Raw genomic sequence first — 17,382 nt, 5'->3', positions numbered from 1 at the left:
GTTTGTCATATATGGCCTTTATTATGTTGAGGTAGGTTCCCTCTATGCCCACCTTCTGGAGAGTTTTTATCATAAATGGGTGTTGAATTTTGTCAAAAGCTTTTTCTGCATCTATTGAGATGATCATGTGGTTTTTATCCTTCAGTTTGTTAATATGGTGTATCATATTGATTGATATCCATATATTGAAGAATCCTTGCATTCCAGGGATAAACGCCACTTGATCATGGTGTATGATCCTTTTAATGTGTTGTTGGATTCTGTTGGCTAGTATTTTGCTGAGGATTTTTTGCATCTAAATTCATCAGCGACATTGGTCTGTAGTTTTCTTTTTCTGTAGTATCTTTGTCTGGTTTTGGTATCAGGGTGATGGTGGCTTCATAAAATGAGTTTGGGAGTGTTCCTTCCTCTGCAATGTTTTGGAAGAGTTTGAGAAGGATGGGTGTTAGCTCTTCTCTAAATGTTTGATAAAATTCACCTGTGAATCCATCTGGTCCTGGACTTTTGTTTGTTGGGAGATTTTTAATTACAGTTTCAATTTCATTACTTGTGATTGGTCTGTTCATGTTTTCTATGTCTTCCTGATTCAGTGTTGGAAGGTTATACCTTTCTAAGAATATGTCCATTTCATCCAGGTAGTCCATTTTATTGGCATATAGTTGCTTGTAGTAATCTCTTATGGTGCTTTTTATTTCTGTGGTGTCCGTTTTAACTTCTTCTGTTTCATTTCTAATTTTATTGATTTGAGTCCTCTCCCTCTTTTTCTTGATGAGTCTTGCTAGAGGTTTATCAATTTTATTTACCTTCTCAAAGAACCAGCTTCTAGTTTTATTGATTTTTGCTATTGTTTTCTTTGTTTCTATTTCATTTATTTCTGCCCTGATCTTTATGATTTCTCTCCGTCTACTCACTTTGGGTTTTGTTTGCTCTTCTTTCTCTAGTTTCTTTAGGTGTAAGGTTAAATTGTTTATTTGGGATGTTTCTTGTTTCTTGAGGTAGGATTGTATCGCTATAAACTTCCCTCTTAGAACTGCCTTTGTGGCATCCCATAGGTTTTGGATCATTGTGTTTTCATTGTCATTTGTCTCTAGGTATTTTTTTATTTCCTCTTTGATTTCTTCAGTGATCTGTTGGTTATTTAGTAACATATTGTTTAGCTTCCATATGTTTGTGTTTTTTACAGTTGTTTTTCCTGTAATTGATTTCTAATCTCATAGCATTGTGGTCAGAAAAGATGCTTGATACGATTTCAATTTTCTTGAATTTACCAAGGCTTGATTTATGACCCAAAATGTGATCTATCCTGGAGAATGTTCCATGTGCACTTGAGAAGAAGGTGTAATCTACTGTTTTTGGATGTAATGTCCTATAGATATCTATTAAATCAAGCTCATTTATTGTGTCATTTAAAGCTTGTGTTTCCTTATTGATTTTCTGTCTGGATGATCTGAGCATTGGTGTAAGTGGGGTGTTAAAGTCCCCCACTATGATTGTGTTCCTTTCGATTTCTGCTTTCATAGTTGTTAGTATTTGCCTTATGCATTGAGGTGCTCCTATACTGGGTACATATATATTTATAATTGTTAACTCTTCTTCTTGGATTGATCCCTCAATCTTTATGTAGTGTCCTTTCTTGTCTCTTGTAACATTTTTTATTTTAAAGTCTATTTTATCTGATATGAGTATCGCTACTCCAGCTTTCTTTTGATTTCCATTTGCATGGAATATCTTTTTCCATCCCCTCACTTTCAGTCTGTATGTGTCCCTATGTCTGAAGTGGGTCTCTTGTAGGCAGCATATATATGGGTCTTGGTTTTGTATCCATTCAGCCAGTCTGTGTCTTTTGGTTGGGGCATTTAGTCCATTTACATTCAAGGTAATTATCGATATGTATGTTCTGTGTTCTGATTACCATTTTCTTAGTTGTTTTGTTTTTGTTTCTGTAGGTCCTTTTCTTCTCTTATGTTTCCTGCTTAGAGAAGTTCCTTTAGCATTTGTTGTAAGGCTGGTTTGGTGGTGCTGAATTCTCTTAGCTGTTGCTTGTCTGTAAAGCTTTTGATTTCTCCATCGAATCTGAATGAGATCCTTGCTGGGTAGAGTATTCTAGGTTGTAGGTTCTTCCCTGTCATCACTTTAAATATTTTGTGCCACTGCCTTCTGGATTGCAGAGTTTCTGCTGAGAAAACAGCTGTTGCCCTTATGGGAGTTCCCTTGTATGTTATTTGTCATTTTTCCCTTGTTGCTTTTAATAACTTTTCTCTGTCTTCAATTTTTGTCAGTTTGACTACTATATATCTTGGCATGTTTCTCGTTGGGTTTATCCTGCCTGGGACTCTCTGTGCTTCCTGCACTTGAGTAGCTATTTCCTTTCCCATGTTAGGAAAGTTTTCAACTATAATCTCTTCCAATATTTTCTCAGGTCCTTTCTCTCTCTCTTCTCCTTCTGGGACCCCTATAATGCGAATGTTGGTGCATTTACCATTGTCCCAGAGCTCTCTTAGGCTGTCTTCAGTTCTTTTCATTCTTTTTTCTTTATTCTTTTCCGCATCAGTGATTATCAGCATTCTGTCTTCCAGCTCACTTATTCGTCCTTCTGCCTCAGTTAATCTGCTATTGGTTCCTTCTAGTGTATTTTTCATTTCAGTTATTGTGTTGCATATCTCTGTTTGTTTCTTCTTTAATTCTTCTAGGTCTTTGGTAAACTTTTCTTGCAACTTTTCGATCTTTGCATCCAATCTTTTTGCAAAGTCCTGGATCATCTTCACCATCATTATTCTGAATTCTTTTTCTGGAAGAGTGCCTCTCTCCTCTTCATTTAGTTGTTTTTCTGATGTTTTATCTTGTCCCTTCATCTGGTACAAAGTCTTTTGCCTTTTCATTTTCTCTGTCTTTCTGTGGCTGTGATTTTCAGTTCCACAAGATGGGATACTGCTGATACTGCTTGATACTGCTGTCTGCCCTCTTGTGGAGGAAGCTGTCTAGGAGGCTCGTGGGTGCTTCCTGATGGGAGGGACTGATGGTGGGTTGGGCTGGGTGGGCGGAGCTCAGTAAAACTTTAATCCGATTTGGTGGGTGGAGCTCAGTGACACTTTAACCTGCTTGTCTGCCAATGGGTGGGGCTGTGTTCCCACTCTGGTGGTCGTTTGGCCTGAGGGGAAGCAGCACTGGAGCTTACAGGCTCTTTGGTGGAGCTAATGGTGGCCTCTGGGAGGGCTCACGCCAATGAGCACTTCTCAGAACCCCTGCAGCCAGTGCCCCTGTCTCCTCCGTGAGCCACAGCTGCCCCCCGCCTCTGCAGGCAACCCTCCAACACCAGCAGGTAGGTCTGGTTCAGTCTCCTATGGGGTCCCTGCTCCTTCCCCCTGGGTCCTGGTGAGCACACTTTTTTGTGTGCCCTCCAAGAGTGGAGTCTCCATTTCCCCCAGTCCTGTGGAGGTCCTGCAATCAAATCCCACTGGCTTTCAAAGTCTGATTCTCTGGGGATTCTTCCTCCTGTTGCTGGACCCCCAGGTTAGGAAGCCTGACGTGGGGCTCAGAACCCTCAGGACTTCTGCGGTATAACTGTTCTCCAGCTTGTGAGTCACCCACCCAGCATTTATGGGATTTGATTTTAACACGATTGCGCCCCTCCTACCATCTCATTGCAGCTTCTCCTTTGTCTCTGGATGTGGGGTGGGTTTTTTTGGTGAGTTCCAGTGTCTTTCTGTCGAGGATTGTTCAGCAGTTAGTTGTAATTCCAGTGCTCTTGCAAGAGGGAGTGAGCGCACGTCCTCCTAATCCGCCATCTTGATTCTTCTCCAGAACTTTCTCTGTCAAGTCAAAGCACTGAGACACAGAGGTTTGCAGCGAATAGAGGGTTTACTCCCAGGGCAGCGAAGAGACAGGTCAGTATTAAGGTTTGAACTCAGGCAGTGAGATTCATACCTGTGCTGTTACGTCCTTTCCTTCCTCTCCAGAAGGAGCTGTGAGTGTGACCCACGGTTTGATAAATCCTGTGCTGTTCTCACAAAGATTGCTCTGAGATGCACAGTTAATGCTTTATCTCAATTGACTTTAAGTCATTAGAGAGAATCAGTGCCTAAGGGATTATAAACTTCGTTTCTGACAGGAAGACTTACAGGTTACCTGTTTTTAAATGTTCAAAATGTACCTTCCACGTTACAGAAGCTATTTTAGGGTATTCCAACGTCAAAGTAACTTATGAAATTTCACATGACAACATTAAGAGATAATTCCAACTTGATTTCTCTCCCTGGCTGTTTTAGGTTTTGAGCCTTATCAGGGTGACCAAGAAGAAGCTGAGTTTTCCATCGAGCCAGACACGCAGAGCAGAAGGGCCCTCTCAGTGAAGCCTCTGAGACACACGCACCTGCATGAGGTAGTTCATTTGATGTTGCCCTTGTTATTTGTTTCTGCCAAGCCTGCCTGTGGTGATAAGTTTTGCTGCCTGGGACTCTCTTGGGTGTGTTGGGAAAGCTAAGAGAAAATATATCCTTTGCCAAAGAGGAGTTTATTTTCTTATTGAAAACGTGGTGCTTCTGAAAGGAAATAATTAGAGAATAATATAGGAGACATATAATTAAGATCTAAATTATACAGTTTATTTAGGAGGTATTAAAATGTTCTGAGAGCAATAACAACAGATAGCAAATCATGTTCAGGGAACTGTTTGGGAAGAATGAATGACGTGGGTGGTGGGACTGAGCTTACAGTAAACGCTGGGTGTAGTTAGGGTAGTGGAGACTAAAAATGAGTGAGAAATTCGGTTTGCATGAAGGTGCAGATAGAGCTTGAAATGTGACAGAGGAAGTGAGAGAAACGATTTTCTTTTTTCATATATATATAAATTTATTTATTTATTTATTTATGGCTGCGTTGGGTCTTTGTTGCTGTGCATGGGCTTTCTCTAGTTGCAGTGAGCAGGGGCTACTCTTTGTTGCAGTGCTCGGGCTTCTCAGTGCGGTAACTTCTCTTGTTGCAGAGCATGGGCTTCTAGGCTCACAGGCTTCAGTAGTTGTAGTACGTGGGCTCTGTAGTTGTGGTGCACAGGCTTAGTTGCTCCACAGCATGTGGGATCTTCCCAGACCAGGGCTTGAAACTGTGTCCCCTGCATTGGCAGGCGGATTCTTAACCACTGCACCACCAGAGAAGTCCAGAAATGGTGTTCTATTTACTACCACATTCCTTTCTTTTTCAATCCCTTTCACTCTCTCCATTGTAACTACAGAGGTTAATGGACATAGTATATTATTTATTTAGAGCAGAGTTTCTAATCCTAGACTCGAATCCACAGAGACTCTAACTTAATTGGTATGGGTAGTTTTACAAAGCCCTCAACTCTGGTGTCTCAAATGTGCCAACCAGGTTGGGAATCTCTGATTTGGAGTGCCCTACAGATTAAAGCCAGGGTGAGGAGGTGCAGACCCTGTGACAGTACATGACCCTTTTACATAAACATTTCCATTATTTGTAATTACATGTCTGCATTACTAGCCTGCAGGGAAGAAGCGGGGTGATAGATGATAATATCTTCTTCACCCTGGATTCTTTGAAACTTCCTGATGGCTATGTACCTCAAGTATCTGACGTCGTCAATGCAGTTGCAGTGGAGAGCGTTCAATCCTGCTATGTTTGGAGGGCAATTTCTATGACTAGTGAAAAGAGGGTAATAAGAAAGCAGTGTTTTTATTCCCTGTGCAGCTTTTCTTCTCTTGGCAGTAAAGGGCCTGGTTTAAATGTGTTTTGGAAAAGAAAACAGCTTAGTAAACCTCAGCAGTTAATTCAGAGACAACTTTTCACATCCTGTGTGTGCTGGCTAAATGGAATGCATCTTCTGGAGGGTGTTCAGCATTTTTCATTATTGATTAAATACATTTTCATGTTCATCCCATGTAATAATCTTATGTCCATGATCTTCTGTTTTTAATGGATCTATTATTTTTAAAAATTAATCTACATTCTCTGTTTTTTTTTTTTCACCTTTAGGACAGTTTCTAATCTGAGGAATGTTTCTTTAGAACACATTGTGCATCATAGTTCATTTTTTTTTTGATATTCTGAGTTTGTGTTACAGGTCCAGTGGGACCACTCAACCATCTAGTGGTTAGTTCCTCACTTTATGGGTGGGCAGTTGGAGTCAATATTCTGTAAACTTTAGATAGTCACCCATCGGTTCACTTCAGAAATAGTGATTACCTCCTATGTGCTAGGTGCTAGGGTTATAGCCTTCAACACAAAGGCCAAAATTCTGTGCCCTAATGGAACTTGTGTTCTGTGAATGCTCACCTGCTTCCTGACCCATGGAGTCTTCGGATAGAAAGGGGCAAGTGGGAGCTGTTTTGTTGCGGCTCCAGGTCCCCAAGAAAATGGTTATTCCAAAGCAGCACAACAGGCTGTGGGAATTCCAGAGAAGTCCACCATTGGACTTGAGAGACACATGGGCCATGGATTCTGCCAGCTCCCCACTGAATTCGCCTGTTTGGTTGAGTGGAAGACTGTTCTTGGAGAGTGACAGTGGATTATCATACACCTAATCGGTGGTGATTCAGTCCCAGCTGCCATTTCATAAACTTCCTCACTGCAGTGAGTGAAACACGTCAGCACCTGGGGTGCAGTGATTGGGTGGGAGGTGTATACTTTTCCTTCATCCTTTTAGCAAACTCCAGGATCTGTCTGCTTTCACAGGGCTGTGCCAACAGTGCTTTACTTTGAACATTGCCTCAGGACTATGTTGACTCTGAGGCCTTTGCCACCATTTTGAATGCAGGGTTCTTGATCATCTCACCCTCATCAGCACAGCACCTGGTCTCCCTAACTGGAAGACATCATGGTGCTGGGACCGGGGAGCAGAAACTATGAGTCTGGCTTGTGTTAGAAATGGGGTTTTACATGTAAACACAGGGACCTGCCACCACACACTTCTGTGGCTCCAGTATTCTGTGGTAGAGCTTCCCAACTCGTGTGCTGGGAATGGGTAGCAGAAGTGCTGATGTACAGGTTCCCATCAGCTCATAGGGATAAATACAATGAAGGAAAAGAAGGAAGACAATCATTTTGAGCAGCATCAGCCAACTACAGCCCTTGGGCCAAATCCGTCCTGTGCCTTTTTTATTTTAAGCAGCTTTATTGAGATGTAATTCACATAAGATGCAATTCACCCATTTAAAGTGTACAATTCAGTGGTTTTTAGTATCTTTGCAGTCGTATGTAACCATCACCACAATTAATTTTAGGACATTTTTCACCCCCACTTGAAAACACCCCGTATCAGGAATAAAAATTAGATTCTACATTTTACCTTTATGATACAGTCATAGACACATTAACTCCCTTTACTGCATTTTAAAGTCAGCTCTTCAAGTGGTTCTGAAGCCTTATAAACACTGAGACCCAAGTGCACTCAATTTGTCGGACATATGGCCCCAGATGCCAGTTATAATCTGAATTTCAAATCTCCCCTCCCACCCAGGTGTGCTCCCTAAGTTCCTTAAACGTATAACCAATCACCTACTGCAGTCTGTCTTGAGCTCAAACTCAAATGTCATAAAATAATTTTTCACCTGCCATCTCTGGAACTATGCCTTGGACTCATGTCCTAGTGAGTAAGACCAGCAAATTCTTCATCCAAAGGGACACGAACTGCTCTTGCAATGTGCTTCATGCTTTCCTTTTGCTTTATTCTTGTTAATGCTGTTCACTCTTTTCTAGAATTTCATCTCTATAATCTTTACAGTTCCATTGTTGCCTGTAAAAATCCTATTTCAGGCTAAAGGCAAACACAAATGTGAAATAGCGACTTAAAGTATCAGTTAGGAAAGTGTTCATTAATTTCAAGTTCCACACACCATATTACTTTCTTATAGTATCTAAGAGCACTATTTACACTACCTTAACCAGAAAGTATGACAAAGGCTCTAAAATGCTGGCTATTTGGTGTGAGAATGAGACTGGGGCTCTGTTGTTGGGGAATGGGGTAAAGAGAGAAAATTGTCATGAATTTTGACCGACAACATCCTCACATCCTTGGGCTAGGAATTTACATCCTCAATCTCATTTAATCCTCAAAAACACGGTCAGAGTTAGGGAGAACAGAATTAGTAAACACAGGCGCAGAGAAGTCAAGTGATTTTGTAAAGGACAGAGGGCTTTTAACAAATAGAGCTGGGAATCAGTCGTGTTTGTCTGTTTGTCTCCAAAGTTATAAACTCAGTACATCTGAAAAGTGGAAATTCTCCCTACACGGTTCTTATGGTTTTCACTCATTCATTCAACAGACATTTTTTTTAGTACCAGGCTGGATATAATGCTCCTAATGCAAAGGTGAAAAAAAAAAGAGGCTGTGGCTTAGCCTTTTGGTTAATAACAATTTTGGTCTAGTGGGAAAGGTGGATGTGATCACTTAAGTAACCATGAAAATACAGATTATGGTGGACTGGGGAGGAAGAAATAGAAAGTGAGATAATAGTGGTTGTGGGGACCAAGTTAGATTAGGTGTCAGGGAAGACCACTTGAGAAAGTCATATTTAAGTTAAGAAAGGAAGGATAAGTAGGCATTTATTGAGCATAGGATATTGAGTAGAGTAGAGGGGATAGTACGCGCAAAGGGCCTGAAGCAGAGAAGAGCTGGTGCATATTAAAGACAAGAAAAGCCTTGGGGTTGGCCAAATGGCTCGATACAGCCAATGGGATGTGTGAGTATGTGATGTAAGTTCCCCTGATGTTCTAGTGATCCACCATGAGAAGCACATGCCCCTCCATCCTAGGCCCAGAATGACAGCACATGCAGCTGATCTGAATCCAGCCTACAGCATGGAGCCAAACTCAGACAACTCACATCTGAAACAGGGCTACCCAGCCAAGAACTGACAAACCCTAGCTCGTGAGCAATGTGCAGAACTGTGAATGTACAAGTAAATGCTTGTTATTATAGGCCACTGAGTTTTGGACATTATTGCTGCAATAGCTAATACAGACTTTTAACAGAAATAAATGACCCTCACTAATACACACAGACACATGCATACAACTCTCTGCTCTGCACTGGTTCATCATCAGGCTTGACTAAAGCAAGAACAGGAAAATGATGACTCGGAGTCTATGCAGGGTGTAAAGCATTATTATTAACTATAACAACACTAGATGAGCAGTTGGGTCATAGTTTTGTCATTGAATTTAAACCAGGCTGCTACTCTTGATTATGCTGCTCCAGGCTTTGTAATAAACTCATTATACAACATATTTCTGTTATCCTACAAAATTATTTTACTTAAAAAAAAAAAGGTAGGATAATAGCACAATGCAATGGCAAAAAGAACTGCATTGACAAGCTACCACATTCATGATCTCTGTTTCTGGCTTAGAGAAGCCTCAGTCTTTTCTAGCATTTTTTTTGTTGTTGTTCACAGTCAATAAGATTCTGGCACTTAAACGTATTACATTTCTCTCTCGTATTTAGCCAGGGGAGTTTTATGTTGCTGTAGTGCTTCCTGCTTCTTAAGGGCTTTGGGGAAACAAATCTTTTAAAAGTGAGATTTTGCTGCATAGATTCTAGGATGACATTGATGAGCATCTAAAAAAGAGAAAATTACATTGATATATTTTGTCACTTGTTAGTGATTGAACTGGTCTAGTATCTGTGATTTTATTAAAATATATCTGATGGCACTTAAGCATTATCATAAGATAAAAATATAAATGCATTCTAAATGAGTTGTTCATGAACTCTGCAATCTTTTCCACTGTGCAGGGAGTCCTTGCTATAGGACAATTACATTTCTTATTCTTAGATATACGGGTTTGTAGAGGAGAAGAAAACTTTTCCTCTACTCTTTTATGTTATGTAACTGGGAACTGGAAATTAAACTGATGAAAGCAAGATTAACAGGAGAAAATGCATACAAATTTAATTTTAATTTTATGTGCACAAAGGTTTGACAAAAAGGAAGTGAAAACTCAAAGAAGCTATTAGACTTGGGAGTTTATATACCATTTAAACAAAGGGTGATAAATTGTGAGGAAGTGACTAGACAAAGAAAAGTGGGGGAGGAGGTTTTGGGCTTCTATGGGCAGTAAATTGGGGGAAGGTAAATATATGGGAAATTATCAAGATAAGGGCAACTTAGTAAGGTTTTTTTGGTGCAGACTCATCTCAATGCCATCTTTAATGTCCAATGATAAGGGTTGAGAATGAGAGGACAAGGGACAACTTCAAAAGGGAAATTTATGTCCTATTTTAGGCAGATAGGAGAAAGGCAGAGAGCTCTTTCTGTATTTGATTTTTCTCAATTGCCTTCAGCTCAAAATAATCTTTATGCCAAGGTGGCATCTGTGGGGTGGCATATTCTAATCCCCTGCAGGTTTGTAGAATTTTAGAGCTGGAAGAGGCTTTAGAATTCCTCTAATGTAGTGTATCTTAAACTTTTGTGAGTCATTAATGACTTTGAGAAAGTAAGGAAGCCTATAAACCACCTTCCCAGAAACAATTTCAAACCAAAAAATTGGTATATACTTACACGGAGGTCAAACTTTCCTAAAACATGTCTATGGACACCTTACGAGTCTCAAAAAGATTCTCAAAAAAAAAAAGAAGAATCAGGTGAATTCCCCGGCAGTCCAGTGATTAGGACTCTGTGCTTCCACTGCAGGGGTCATGGTTTCGATCCCTGCTCAGGGGACTAAGATCCCTCATGCTGGGTGACGTGACCAAAAAAAAAAAAAATGAGAATCAGTTTTCCCTGTCCTTGTCTAGGTAATTGTCCAGTGCCCGATGGGCTTAGTGGCAGCTAAAAATAAAATGAGAGGCTGGATGATTGCATAATTACTGCTTAATTTATTAACTTGCTTTTGATTAATTTCTTAAGTTTCGTTATAAAAAATGCAAATATTCACAGTTTTTAAAAGATAAGTTAAACAAGTTTCATGGATGTGTCCTCCAGATTCAATAATTGTCAACATTTGGCCACCTTGTTTCATTTATCCCTCCCCTGGCAATTTTTTCTTTTCCTTTTTCTTTTTTAAAAATCAATTAAAGCGGCGCGGAGAGCGGGCGGGCGGGCAGGCGCGGGCGCCGCCTTCGGGGCTCCTCTCCGCGCGCCGGGGCCGCTGCACGCGCGGGCGCTGTACCGCTTCAGGTCGGAGAACCCGGGCGAGATCTCGCTGCGCGAGCACGAGGTGCTGAGCCTGTGCAGCGAGCGGGACATCGAGGGCTGGCTGGAGGGCGTCAACAGCCGCGGCGACCGCGGCCTCTTCCCGGCCTCCTACGTGCAGGTGATCCGCGCGCCCGAGCCCGGCCCGGCGGTCGACGGCCCGGCCCGCTACGCCAACGTGCCGCCCGCCGCCTTCCAGCCGCCGCCGCTGAGCTCCTTCCAGCCGCTGGGCGCGGGCCTCTCGTTCGGCGCGGGCGCCCTGCCGCCGTCGCCGCCGCTGCAGCAGCTGTACGGCGGCGGCTCCCAGGCCAGCCAGGGCAGCGACGACGACTGGGACGACGAGTGGGACGACAGCTCCACGGTGGCAGACGAGCCGGGCGTGCTGGGCGGCGGCGCGCACCCGGACCTCGACAGACTACCGCCTGTCCACGCGCTCCGACCTGTCGCTGGGCTCCCGCGGCGGCGCGGCGCCCCCGCAGCACCACCCGTCGGGGGCCAAGAGCTCGGCCACCGGGAGCCGCAACCTCAAACGCTTCTCCACCTTCGTCAAGTCGGGCGGGGAGGCCTTCGTGCTGGGCGAGGCGTCAGGCTTCGTGAAGGACGGGGACAAGCTGTGCGTGGTGCTGGGGCCGTACGGCCCCGAGTGGCAGGAGAACCCCTACCCCTTCCAGTGCACCATCGACGACCCCACCAAGCGGACCAAGTTCAAGGGCATGAAGAGCTACATCTCCTACAAGCTGGTGCCCACGCACACGCAGGTGCGGGTGCACCAGCGCTGCAAGCACTTCGACTGGCTATACGCGCGCCTGGCCGAGAAGTTCCCCGTCATCTCGGTGCCCCACCTGCCCGAGAAGCAGGCCACCGGCCGCTTAGAGGAGAACTTCATCTCCAAGCGCAGGAAGGGCCTGATCTGATGGATGAACCACGTGGCCAGCCACCCAGTGCTGGTGCAGTGCGACGTCTTCCAGCACTTCCTGACCTGCCCCAGCAGCACCGACGAGAAGGCCTGGAAACAGGGCAAGAGGAAGACCGAGAAGGATGAGACGGTGGGCGCCAACTTCTTCCTGACCCTGAGCATGCCCCCCGCCGCCGCCCTCGACCTGCAGGAGGTGGAGAGCAAGATCGACGGCTTCAAGTGCTTCACCAAGAAGATGGACGACAGCGCGCTGCAGCTCAACCACACGGCCAATGAGTTCGCGCACAAGCAGGTGACGGGCTTCAAGAAGGAGTATCAGAAGGTGGGCCAGTCCTTCCGTGGCCTCAGCCAGGCCTTTGAGCTGGACCAGCAGGCCTTCTCGGGCGGCCTGAACCAAGCCATCACCTCCACCGGAGATGCCTACGATGCCATCGGCGAGCTCTTCGCTGAGCAGCCCACGCAGGACCTGGATGCCGTCATGGACCTGTTAGCGCTGTACCAGGGGAACCTGGCCAACTTCCCTGACATCATCCACGTTCAGAAAGGAGCTCTTACCAAAGTAAAGGAGAGTAGGCGACACGTGGAGGAAGGGAAGATGGAGGTCCAAAAGGCTGATGGCATTCAGGATCGCTGTAACACTATTTCTTTTGCCACTTTGGCTGAAATTCACCACTTCCATCAAATTCGCGTAAGAGACTTTAAATCACAGATGTAGCATTTCTTACAACAACAAATAATATTTTTCCAAAAAGTGATGCAGAAGTTGGAAGAGGCTCTTCACAAATATGATAGTGTTTAATGACTGGACGTTGGATTGTGGAGTTTTTTTCAGTTCAGGGATAATTTCTACAGCAGAATAAAAACTGCTATCAAAGAGCTATTGCCAGCTATCAGCAGTGGTGCAAGGATGGTTTTGTGTTCAACTGAAACTGGGCTGAATATATGATTATGTAGTAAAGCAACAGTTAATATGGTTATATACTAGAAACAGTACCGCACATTGTAACTAAATTATGCTATGTATGCCTACATTACCATTGTAACTTTTGGAATAATGATTATACTATTTGCCTTATTGCTTTTTGAAGTATGGGTATTTTAGTGCATAGTTTGTAGACCTCAAAACCTATGAAGGGTCTCAAAGAAGCTGGCTGGGTAAAATCCTGCTGTGGATGCCTTTTTACTCTCATGGATTGGGATTACCTAAATTCAACCTATTCTCTGTTTACAAACTCCAACTAGAGCAGCTCTGCGACTTTGTGCCTTTAGACTCTTGGTTTTTCATTTCTCCACCCGCCCCCCACTCCCTTTTTAAAGTAACCACAACTTTTCTGATTGAAAGAGTGAAAGGCCAGTGCACATAAAGACAAACTGCTGGGAACCTCCTGTTGGTGCTGGGGGCCGGGTGGGAGGCTCAGCCGTCATCATCTTGCCCCGCAGAGTGTTGTCTCCTGGTGCGTGCTGGCGAGCACAGCGGAGGGAGACGCACGCTCAGCTGTGGATGTGGTGTCTGTTAGGGAAGAAAATGGTGCCACTCTGTTCCCTTAGATGCTACAGTGGCATAGCCTCTTCACTCAAGTGTCCTGGAAACTTGGTGTGGAGATTTAATCGAGCATGTCTTACAACCTGGAGAAGGAGGCTAATCAATTGGGGACAAGAGCACAGAATCAGTGACAACACACACTCGGTTTTAATTCTTAGGAGGGTTTTCTTTTCTTTTTTTTTAAGCGTGAAGATTTTCTTTTAATATTCAATGTGTTTTTTTTTTCTTTTCTTTCTTTTTTTTTTTTTGTTAATGGCTCTACACTGTTAACTGATTGAGACTTCACTGTGATTCACTCGTTTACTTAATCAAAAACTTTTCAGGGATGTCTGTAAAATTCAGTGTTATACGTGATGAAAAGTAGTGTTGGTTGAACTAAGGAGGGACCAGAAATAATTTCTAATACTCCAAATGCTGATGGAAAAAAGTAATTGTTTTTGTTGTTGTTGTTTTTAAGTATTGATAAGCCCCCAGGACATTTAACCTTAAAAATTACTTTAGGTATATTCTTTTATTATTATAAGGGAAATACAAATGGCTGGTAAATACCAAAAAGATTCAAAAGCAGCTTAATTTAAAAAGCACAAAGAGATTCTGGTTAGAAATGCCAAAATCTCAATGTTTTTATAGTTGCTGAGCTCAATAGTGTGATTCTTGAGTTTACAGATTTAGAAACTGTCACTGAAAGGTTAAAGTATCTACTGTTTTTAATGAAGTCAAACATGCTGCCTCAGAAATCCCTGGGTATTAAAATGGTAACATAGAAGTAAAGAGGTCAGTTTGATATGTTGGAGAGTCACATTCATTAAAGAAAAGGGTCAATTTGCAGATAGTCATACAAAGAGAAGCTTATTGAAATGATTACTCAACAGCACATTTACTCTAAAAAGTAATCTCACATGGGTTGAATTTTTAAGATCAGAGTATGATAATTTTGATCAAAATTTTATACCTTAGGTAACTTAGAGCCAGATTTAACATCATGCGGCTTTGTCTCTACTACCGACATGTGGAACTATCAGCAGATATATTGTTCTCTAAAACATAACTTTCTCTTGTTGATTGCAAAATACAGTTCTATAAACAAAACCCATATATATATATATATAAATGTTAATTTTATTGCAGAAGTTTGGAGATTATAATGATAGCATTTAATTTTAAGTTTGAGTCTGTATTGGAGAAATAAACACTTTCAAATGATTGGAAAATCAGTTTTATTTGCCTCCTTTTTTGACAGTGGTTTGATTTTTTTGTTTGTTTAAGTAAAAATCACTAAACTTGTGCAATGGTAGCATGGAAATTATCTGAGGTGTCTTGTATGATTCGTGCTTTGGCCAGGGTGGACATAGCTTAAATTATAAAAACTAAAGAACAAGGAAGTATAAGTTCATGCTGCCTATTTAGAAGAGAACTTGCATTCTTCATAACTATGCAACATTATAATGTCACTGATTCATAAAGGGTTTAAGTTAATTCTGTGGGTTAGGGCACCCGAATTATTAGTGTTCGTTTTCATCTAAGAGCTTTATATCTCTAACGTTCTTGGTCCTATTGAAACATTTCAGTATACAAAAATACTGCAGTGTTGATACCCAAGAGAAAAGCCATCATAACGTGTATGCTGGTCACTATGGTCAGTGTGGTACAGTTTTTTAAAATAAACTATCATGCCCTTCAAAAAAAATCAATTAAAAATTTCTAATTGAATAAATTTGACATGTATCATTGTGCAAGTTTAAGATGTTAGATATGTTTATATGTTGTAATATGATTGCTGATGTAGCTATATTTATCACATTATATAATTATAGTACAGTATTGTTGTCTGTATTCATTATACTGTGCATTGGATCTATATAGCTTATTTACTACTTGTTACAAGTTTGTAGCCTTAAACACCATCACTCTTATCCCTCCTCCATCCCCTGGTAACTACCATTTTACTCTGTTTTTCAGAAGCTTAATTTTTTTTAGATTCTACATATAAGTGATATCATACAGTACTTGTCTTTTTCTCTCTAGCTTTTCTGACTTAACATAATGTGCTCAAAGCCATCCTTGCTGTCACAAATGGAAAGATAACCTCCTTTCTCATGGCTGAATAATATCCCATTGTGTATATGTACCATATCTTTTTTATCCATTCATCTGTTGATGAGCATTTGGCTTCCCCTGACATTTTTGACTGAAATATTTTAAAACAAATCTAAGATATGTTATTTCACTCGTGATTACTGCATTATGCATCACCAAATCATAAGGATGATTATGATATCCCATATCCCAATTATAATAATTCCCTGGCCAATTAACAGAACCACCTAATATCATTTAATTCCAAGTTTATATTCAAATTTCTCTTAATTTGTTTTGTTCAAATGAAGATCCAAATAACATACACATAATTAATTTGCTTTTTATATCTCTTAAGTATCTTTCATTCATTCAATAGTTTGCTCCTGACACTCCTTTTTATTGATTTGTTTTAAATATGAGCTTTTTTTCTTGAAGAATCTCCCACATTCTGGACTTGGCCAATTACTTATTTGTGCCATCATTTTGTTTGTTCCTCTATTCCATGTAATCATAAAACCTGGGAATTAAAGATAGGTAATGTTTATGTTTTGCTTTATTCTGTTTAGTATAAAAGAGGAGCAAGAGTCTATGAGAATCCTCTCTCCTCTTAGAGAGTGGGAAAGACATATCTTCTCATCCCAACTTTCCTTATCTCTTCTATAATATGGATTGTTTCATTATTTTGCTGGTTTATTTCTGTGCTAATGAAAAGAGGCCTTTCCAGATATAGGGACCCTCCATTTCCTGCATATGTTCCTATTATGAAGAGCACGTATGCTGTAATAAAATATATTCCAAATCCAGCACTGAGACAATGTGCATGGAAGTATCTGGCATAATACCTAAGACATCTCAAGGTGGTAAATGTTAGTTAACGCTGAAACAAAATAAATTCAATCCTCACTCAAAATAATTGTATGTCTACTTATTAAAATAATCATTTTTTGGATAGCAGAAAACAAAATCCTCTAGAACCCACCACAATATAAACTCAGGTATTCTCTGTATTGGGTACAGAATGAGAATACCCCTTCCAATTCATTGGCACAAACAATGTCAACTTCTAGAGAATTTTGTGATTGTCTGGTACCCCAAAATTAATCATAAAAAAACAACAAACAAATAAATAACAAAGCTAGTCAAAAGGCTGAAGGCCCAGCACATGACTTAGGAGCGTGAAGTCAATTCTTAGTTCACATATAATGGTTGTAGGAAAAATGAATACTCTGTGTGATTATCAAAAGTTTATCAACTTATTTACTTCAGTAACTATACGGTCAACCCTCAGTATCTGAGAAGGATTGGTTCCAGGAGCCCTGCAGGCACCAAAATCCATCGAAACTCAAGTCCCTTATATAAAATGGTCTAGTACATTAGGCCCTCTGTAACTGCAAATGGGGAACCTTCAGATACGAAGGGACGATTGTCTATTTTCCCTCCTCTTGAGTGCTACCTATTCATGTCCCCAACCTTTAGCCTCTTCTCTTCCTATTGTTCCCAGTCATTGATTCAGTTCATTATTTTAATTCCCACTTCTAGTGTCATACGAATGGTGTTCATGTGCTTGCAACTCAGAGCACTGTGCTTGGACATTGGCCAGAGTTTAATACAGGCTTGTGGCATAAACTGCCAAATCTACTTTGTTCACTCTGATTCTCTCCCAAGCTCCAAATCTATATGTGAGGGAGCTAATATAGGGC

General features: G+C 41.5%; 1 protein-coding gene across 1 annotated transcript in view; it reads left to right on the top strand.

Moving 5' to 3' along the window:
• The window catches only part of LOC130841381 (sorting nexin-18-like), a 28,310-nt gene extending 15,379 nt beyond the window's left edge, over positions 1 to 12,931 (top strand). The window contains 2 exon segments of the mRNA XM_057717563.1: positions 11,030 to 11,555; positions 11,557 to 12,931. Of these exon segments, the coding sequence (XP_057573546.1) occupies positions 11,030 to 11,555; positions 11,557 to 12,775 (1,745 nt within the window). The 3' untranslated portion in view covers positions 12,776 to 12,931.
• Positions 12,932 to 17,382: the final 4,451 nt, after the last annotated feature.

The sequence above is a fragment of the Hippopotamus amphibius genome, chromosome X (assembly GCF_030028045.1).
Source record: "Hippopotamus amphibius kiboko isolate mHipAmp2 chromosome X, mHipAmp2.hap2, whole genome shotgun sequence".
Classification (NCBI taxonomy): domain Eukaryota; kingdom Metazoa; phylum Chordata; class Mammalia; order Artiodactyla; family Hippopotamidae; genus Hippopotamus; species Hippopotamus amphibius.
The sequence above is the reverse complement of the archived record's forward strand: the minus strand, read 5'-3'. Positions and strand labels throughout refer to the sequence as shown.